The sequence below is a fragment of the Mesoplodon densirostris genome, chromosome 17 (genome assembly GCF_025265405.1).
Source record: "Mesoplodon densirostris isolate mMesDen1 chromosome 17, mMesDen1 primary haplotype, whole genome shotgun sequence".
NCBI classification, from domain to species: Eukaryota; Metazoa; Chordata; class Mammalia; order Artiodactyla; family Ziphiidae; genus Mesoplodon; species Mesoplodon densirostris.
This window is the reverse complement of record NC_082677.1, coordinates 63,006,585-63,014,650: the sequence shown is the minus strand read 5'-3', so window position 1 is coordinate 63,014,650 and position 8,066 is coordinate 63,006,585. Positions and strand designations below refer to the sequence as shown.

At 50.6% G+C, this 8,066-nt stretch overlaps 1 protein-coding gene across 1 annotated transcript; it reads left to right on the top strand.

Annotated features, from left to right (window-relative positions):
• The first annotated feature begins 3,645 nt into the window (after positions 1-3,645).
• SOX21 (SRY-box transcription factor 21) lies at positions 3,646-7,361 on the top strand. Its single transcript, XM_060079936.1, has one exon. The coding sequence runs from the start codon at positions 5,154-5,156 to the stop codon at positions 5,982-5,984; it is 831 nt and encodes a 276-aa protein (XP_059935919.1). The 5' UTR covers positions 3,646-5,153; the 3' UTR covers positions 5,985-7,361.
• The last annotated feature ends 705 nt before the right edge of the window (positions 7,362-8,066 follow it).

Genomic DNA, 8,066 nt, shown 5'->3' with positions numbered 1-8,066 from the left:
GGGTCCGGGAAGATCCCACATGCCGCGGAGTGGCTGGGCCCGTGAGCCATGGCCGCTGAGCCTGCGCGTCCGGAGCCTGTGCTCCGCAACGGGAGAGGCCACAACAGTGAGAGGCCCGCGTACCGCGAAAAAAAAAAAAAAAAAAAAGCCAGCCTGAGTGAGTACTGCTAAGGAGGAATGAAGAAAGGCATTCTCATAATTAATCTGTATAGTCCCAGCTTCCCAGTATGGCAGGAGCAGTGAGAATAAAGGGACAGAAATCTCACAAGGATGAAAACGTAGTAGTAACCAGTCAAGGGCCACTCTTGCAGCCATTCGCTCTAACCAGGACTGCCTGACCTAATTCCTCATCTCTTGGGCTTTATGTGGACCTGTGTTTGGGATCTTTTCCCCTTATGGAGGCTGATGGAGGTGGGGCTGATAGGAGTACAACTAGGGAACTAGTTGTAGTAACTAATCCTACTAGGAGTAGTTACTACAACTAGTTCCCTAGTAGGATTAGTAGGAGCTGTGACAAAAGCCTGAGACTGGCTTTTGTCAGTTTGCTCATTTCCTACTTAACAGGACAAACAGGCTGTATTACTTTTCTAGGCAGGTTTGAAAGCTTACGAATTCTTTCCGTGCACTTGCTTAAGACCAGGAGCCCGAAGCTCTCTAACTGCAGCTGTCTGTTCCCAGTGCTTCAGGTGCCACGACTTGGCCCCTGCACTTTGAAGGCATCACCTCTCCCACCCTGTCACTTCCACTTGGTCACTTCTCAGTACCCCACTGGTTTGCTTTCTTTGCTGTGGTTTCACCTCCATGGTTCTAGAAAAATGTGACAATGAGCCATCTGGGTGAAAATCCAGTGAGAAAATGGAGATGGAATGGATGGAGGAAAATGATTTAGTTCACTCTGATCCCTTGTCTTCTGTTGGGATCCAAATATTCTCCCCTCTTTTATGGAAGAGAAAGAGAAAGAGGAAGAAAGCCAGTCAGTCTGGTGCTGCCAAGGTATTTTTTTTCAATTCCCCCAACAACCTCATTGCTGCCTCCTAGTGAAAGTTTTAGAATTGAAAAAAGACCATTTACAGGGAGGACCTAAGGGGAAAAGAAGAAACTGACTTTACACAGACCCCCAAACTTTTTCTGAGCGAGTGTCTGCCTCTCTGTTTCTGATTAGATATATTTGTGATCACGGGTATTCCTTGGCCACAAGGCAAATACAGAGCCCGCACAGACTCCACTGATCGAGGTCCACTGTTCTTTGGGTGCTCACAATTGAGTTGGCAATATAAAGCCCATAGAACTTCTAATTCTCTTTCAGTTTATTTTTCCTTCACTCTTCACTCACACAGACTACTCTCTTTCCGAAATCTTGGTATTTTTTCACTTTTAGATCAAAATGTACAAGAACAGATAGATAACATCGTATCAATTCAAACAGAAGGTCTGTGGACACTAAAATTGAACTGTCATTTCAGTATATAAGAAAGAGAACGGCAAGGAAACTTACTTGGTGAAAGGCTCAACCAGATTTGGGCAAGAGGTGTGAAGGCTGGTTAATAACAGCCATGCTTTGCTGCCTTCCCCTCACGCAGGGCTCATTGTGAAGGTCTCTCCCTGGACGGGAAGGCTGTAGGCCAAGAATACTGATCCCCCAAAAACCAAATCTCTCCTATTTTGAAGTTTCATTTGTTGAAGAACAAACAAGCACACAAACAGCCGTTTTCTTCTTAGGTATGGGAACACCTTTCCCCCCCCACAGTTCAACATTCATGGACTTAAGAACTTTCAGATTTGGTTCATTTAATAACACTAAACAGGCGATACTGCACAATTTATGAAACTATATCCCAGGAAGCTTACGCATTTTATTTTTATAAGATATTGCACAAACAAGCATACATTTCAATCATATATGCAAACATTTCTTTTCATGTTAATAATTTATTGCAACTGATTTTTAAACTTAAATTTGAAAAGAATGCATAATAATTTAACTCACCAATATAAAATTTTTTCTCAATCCTTATCCTTTTGTATATATCAAAATAATTTTCGGGATTAGACTCAACTTGATTCACAATGTTTTTAATGAATAACAGTTTTCATAACTTGCATCCTTATACATATGCTCTTTGTATGACAGTGTGTAATATTTTTGTGTCAAAGCTATCATACAAGTTAGTAGGTTAAAAGCTGAGGGATGATACTTTTCTAGTTTATCATCACAAAACAGTATATTTAATATTCTAGTCTATGTAATTGCACCTGCCAGGGTTTTAACATTGCTCCACCCAGAGTCTGTGAGCAACAGAGAGTCTTTATAGAGCCTGTAAAGGAATATGGTTCTAAAGAAATCAGTCCAATTGTTTTAGCAATACAAGGGCTGATACAAAGTAAACATTTGCAGTGTGGTATCTTAAGAAAGATAGCCACTCCCATACATTTCACTGCTGATTTGCATTTCTATAGGTCCTCACAGCAGCTAAAAAAAAGAAAATCAATAATCACTATTCTTTTATTAAAATGAGCTATAAAACGAACCTAACTTTAAACTAAAACTGATGGCCTAACAACTTTTTATTTAAGTTCAATCAGTACTTTGTGTCTGCATATGTGTCTGTGTATGAACTGAACGTCAAGTGCTGGGAAGACTTAAAGAGTTAACTGATTATAGAACTTCCTGCTTGTACACACCACATGGCTAGGTCAGATCCAAACTGCCAAAGAAAGAAGGCAAGCAAGTTGTCCCTGAAGGGCAGGCCAACCGGTGAATGGAATCTCCAGACTGAGCATGCTATACGTGAGCTGCAGCATGCCAAGAAGTCCGGAAAATATGCGAACAAAATCATGCTGCTTGATTTTTGCATGATGTCAAATATAAAGAAAAAAACTGCTCTTACTAAAGAAAATTGTGCTTAACAGCATAAAAATATTCCAATGTAGAGTGATTAGTATGTTTCACTTTTGTCTTTCAGAGAAACGTTTTATACTTCTTACTGATTTTGAACACCTCACCCTATCCGTGCATTTAAGTGAGATACTGTGAGTTAACTGTACCTTGAAGAGATCAGCATAGGGATGGCTGATGCCTAGAACAGAAACAAAACAAACCCCCCAAATTTTAAAAGATCGGAATAGTCAGCCAAGGATGCCTGGGCTAGGTCCTTTTCGAAAGGGTTGCCAAGAGCACGCTCAGTCCCTCCTCAGTTATTTTTCACTCCACTACCTCTGACTGGATGCATCACCAGTGCAAGAAAATTCGGGAAGCATCTGCTGCAAGCAACATCTGGACCTCCAAGGAAAATGAGCCCTTTCTTGCTAGGAAAAGTCTCCAGCGTTTTTTAGGGTGGGTCCCCTCTTCCTCCGAAGCTCGTGAGGCTCCCCTCCCCGTGCGCGCCTCCTTCCTCCTGGCAGAGGCTCCCACAGCCGCGACCAGTGCTGCTTCAGCCGGCCAGGGTAGCCGGGATGACGCTACGGGGTTGCCAACGCCAAACAGTGCGCAAACTCGGCGGCGCGCTCCGGACTCTCCACTCGCCTAAACCTGCTCTCAAGTGAAAAGGGGTGGGAGGAGGAGTGTGAGGGGGGCGGAGGGGATCCTGTTTAATTCGCGGTCCTGGGGGTGTGGGAGCGGAAGGAGGCTCCGCGGGGCCCTCCTCCCTCCTGGAGTTCTGGGCTCCACCTCCTTCTCATGGCCCCAGATATACACACACTCAGCCGCGGCTGGACATGCACACCCAGCGCCGGCTCCGGGCGCGTGCACACGCAGGTAGCGACACTCACCTGAGCCCGTGCACAGGGCTCCTGTCGCCTCGGGAGCGGCGGACTGGCGGCCTGGGCCGCGGAGGGGCCCCCTGTGCTGCGGGACTGCGGGAATCGGGAGCAGCCCCAGCGCGGACCTGCGAACTGAGGTGATGGCGCGTCTTCCTTAAATCCCTCCCCCACCCCGCACCTCCGCCCTCTAGGCTCTCGCCGGGGAAGCCAGGAGAGAGGGGCCCCGGGCGCGGAGCACACGCGGGCGCACGCCCCGAGGCGAGCGCGCCGAGAGGGGCGCCGCGGCGCCGGCGCAGGAAACTTGGGCGAAGTTAGTTGCAAGTCCCGGGCGGAGGCCCAGAGGACCGAGGAGGGGACGCGGCCGGTGCTGGGCCCGCCGCGCTGCCCGGAAGCCGGGCCGCGCTCCACGCCCGGTGCGCTCCGGGAGCCCGAGTCGGCCGGAGAGCCAGGAGGGGCTTGGAGCGAGCGGAGCCGGCATGGCTCGAGGGACAGCGAGACGCGGCGCTTCGGCGAGCCACGAGGATTTCCTTTGAGGCCCGGAGATCCTAGGCTCGCTCAAGCCTCATCCAACCTCCTTCCCCGACCGGCAGCCGTAGAGGAAGACCCACGAGGCAGGTGCTGGGGCGCGGACAGCTCCCCCCGCAAAACCCCAGCTCACTAGGGAGATTCCCGTCAGCGCGCCCTGCCTGCCCCGAGTGAGGAAGACCGGCTGGTGCTGCAGTATTTGTATTTATATCCATTGCTGCGCTCTGCGTTCCCTTGGTGCGCCCAGACCCTCCTCCGTCTCCCCCCTCCTCTTCCTCCTCCGGGGCCACCTCCCCTCCTCCCCCCACCCCCATCTGCTACTGTCAAATGAGAAAGTCACCGAGGAGAACCCAAACACTCCAGCCGCCGAGAGCCCCCTTTGGCACTTGGCAGCGCGCGGCGGCTGACTCCTCTGCTCAACCTGGTGGAGCCTCCGCGACGCAAGTTTCCCGGCTGCTGTGCCTTTAACAGAGAAAAGACCGAGGACGGGGACAGCGCTGCCCGGTGGCGGCTACCTGCGGGGAGTTCGCGAGCGAACGCAACTGGAGAGGAAGGACAAAAAGAAAGCAAAGGGCAGGCTGCCCCCGTGGGGTGGGGACACCGCCGAGAAGTTATCGCGCCCCGGAGAGGATTTTCCCGAGCGCCTGGCCGGAGAGAGCAGGGCGACCAGGGGAGCGGTGCGGCCCGGGGCTGGTCCCCCGGCCCCCTCCTCCCGGGCGGGAGCGACGCCGGGGTGCGAAGTGGGGCGCAGCGAGCGCGGCGGGCCGAAAGGGTCCCCGCGGACGGCCAACATTGATTTCCTCCGGGCCGACGGCGACGGCGCGGGCGGCGGCGGCGGCGGCGGGCTGCAGCCGCGGCACGGCGAGAGCATGTCCAAGCCGGTGGACCACGTCAAGCGGCCCATGAATGCCTTCATGGTCTGGTCGCGGGCTCAGCGGCGCAAGATGGCCCAGGAGAACCCCAAGATGCACAACTCGGAGATCAGCAAGCGCCTGGGCGCCGAGTGGAAGCTGCTCACCGAATCGGAGAAGCGGCCGTTCATCGACGAGGCGAAGCGCCTGCGCGCCATGCACATGAAGGAGCACCCAGACTACAAGTACCGGCCGAGGCGCAAGCCCAAGACGCTGCTCAAGAAGGACAAGTTCGCCTTCCCTGTGCCCTACGGCCTGGGCGGCGTGACCGACGCCGAGCACCCGGCACTCAAGGCGGGCGCCGGGCTGCACGCGGGCGCGGGTGGCGGCCTGGTGCCCGAGTCGCTGCTCGCCAACCCCGAGAAGGCGGCCGCCGCCGCCGCCGCGGCTGCCGCCCGCGTCTTCTTCCCGCAGTCGGCCGCCGCCGCCGCCGCAGCCGCCGCCGCCGCCGCCGCCGGCAGCCCCTACTCGCTGCTCGACCTGGGCTCCAAGATGGCAGAGATCTCGTCCTCCTCGTCCGGCCTCCCGTACGCGTCGTCGCTGGGCTACCCGACCGCGGGCGCGGGCGCCTTCCACGGCGCGGCGGCGGCGGCTGCAGCGGCGGCCGCGGCCGCCGGGGGGCACACGCACTCGCACCCCAGCCCGGGCAACCCGGGCTATATGATCCCGTGCAACTGCAGCGCGTGGCCCAGCCCCGGGTTGCAGCCGCCGCTCGCCTACATCCTACTGCCCGGCATGGGCAAGCCTCAGCTGGACCCCTACCCCGCGGCCTACGCCGCCGCGCTATGACCCCGCGGGGCCGCCTCGCGAGGACCGGTGTGCGCACGTGTACATATGTATAGGTACGAGCTCTGCGGCCTCCCCGAGCGCCCTCCCGCGACGGGGGCCCCGGTTTGTATGTACATAAGATGTATAGGTGCCAGGCGGAGGCAGAGAGACCAGTCGGGGCGCGAGTGGCCGAGCGCGCGAGTGCGCGGGCGAGTGTGCGTGTGAATTCACAGGGTCATTTCAGACTGCACCCCCGGCAGACAACTTTAAAGAGGGCAGTTGTATCTCGCAGCAGTTGATGTTTGCTTTGCACTTCGGAACCTGTTGCGTTATGGCCCACAGAGGTGGAGGAGTAACTTTTGGATATGTTGGGCTTTCCAGCTTTCTTTGTTGGAAGTTTATTGTCGGTTTTGTTTTTGTTTCCCATTATCTTTCTTTTATTGTTATTATTCTTTTCTCCTGGTCGCTGTTGCATGCACTCTTTTCAAATGTTGGGTCTGAAATGGTTGGCACAAGGGAAAAGCTGATCTGTGTCATTAGTTTTTCGGAGCGGGATGGCTCTGAACAGCCTTGCTCCCTATTTGTACCATTTGAACTTTGCAAATCTCTGTTCTCTCAAGCAGAACCCCCAGGCCGGATCCATTCTTGACCAGTGACCGGCTCGAATCTGGCCTTTTGTGTGTGAGATGATCACGGTTTCTTTTGTTTATCATAGCATATGCAAATCAGAGCAAGAGCTCTTTCTCAAGAGCAAGGACGGCAAACAAGAAATATGTGTGAGATGAAAAGTTGTCATTGGATTTTCTCCCTTAAAAAACAAACAAACAAACAAAAAACCGCTAGAAGTCTCCCTGAGTCCACTCGCTTGGATTTTTGACACAGTTTACACAGAAAGAGAAAAGGCATTATTCCTATTTCCCCCTTATGACTTGAGTTTCACTTTAAGATTGTAAATGTGTATATGTCCTTGAAAACATTAAGTCTGAAAATGTGTTATTTGCGTTGCCCTAAATCTGAGTCGGTTTTAGACTCTAAAACATTTTGAACAAATGTCAGTTAACTTTTAAAAATTGCGGGGCTATTTCAGAACCGCAATTTTATCTAAGATTAAATCAGACTTTTTTTGTCTGAGTGGTAATTATATATTTATTATTTAGCAAAACAAAACAAAACCCAGAATTGTTTTGACAGATGCCTCTCTGTTTCAGCTAGCATTTCTCCAACTCAAACCGTTTAAATGTGTTTTGGACTTCCCTCCCTAAATAGCTTATTTTTTAGATCACCTGCAATTCATTTGCAAAATATGATAAAACACATTTTAGAGAAAAGAACCTCATTTGTAGCTTTTTTTCTTTTTAAATGTATATATTTTGACTAATGTTTGTGAATGAAGTTGGCTAACATGTATTTAGTTTCATTTTGGCTTTATGTAATATAAAGTTTTAAAAAGTTTAAGTATTGGTTTTAACCTTTATGTGTAAATGGTTTTCTTGTGTGATCTTCTAATTTAATATTAGACGTCTAAGCTATATCTGTAAATTAGAATCCGACTATCACTCTGTTCATTTTTTTTGAACAAAGAGTTTAAATAAAGCCTGAACCAGGGAAAAGAGAAAATCCTTTATTTCTTGTTGAGTTCCTAACAAGATTTTTATCTGAATTGCCCTTACGTGCCTGGTCCAGGTGAAGTGTAAGGTATCCTCCAAAGGCAGCCTTTGTTTCACTTTTGTATAGATTTACTAGGAAATCTAAATCAAGCCATTGTTATTCAGAGCCAAAAACCTGATTTATCACATTTTTAATCGTGAATAGGAAAGAAGATAAAAAAAAAAAACCAAGTAGTTGTATTATCTTGGGGGGGGGGCGGGGGGGCAGGGAAGGCATTCATGAACCAGTAGAACGGAGCCCATTGAAAACATCCAGACCGTTTAAAGCATTTCACTAGTTTCCAGTAACATTTTAAGAGGAGAAAGTTGCCTGACCACTTTATCCTGTTAGTTGGAGAGCTCCACCGCTTAAATCAGTGTAATTTGTTCGTGTATCTCTGGCATATTCCTTATTTACACCTTAAGAGTTTAGTTGTAAGGATAATCACTGCTAACG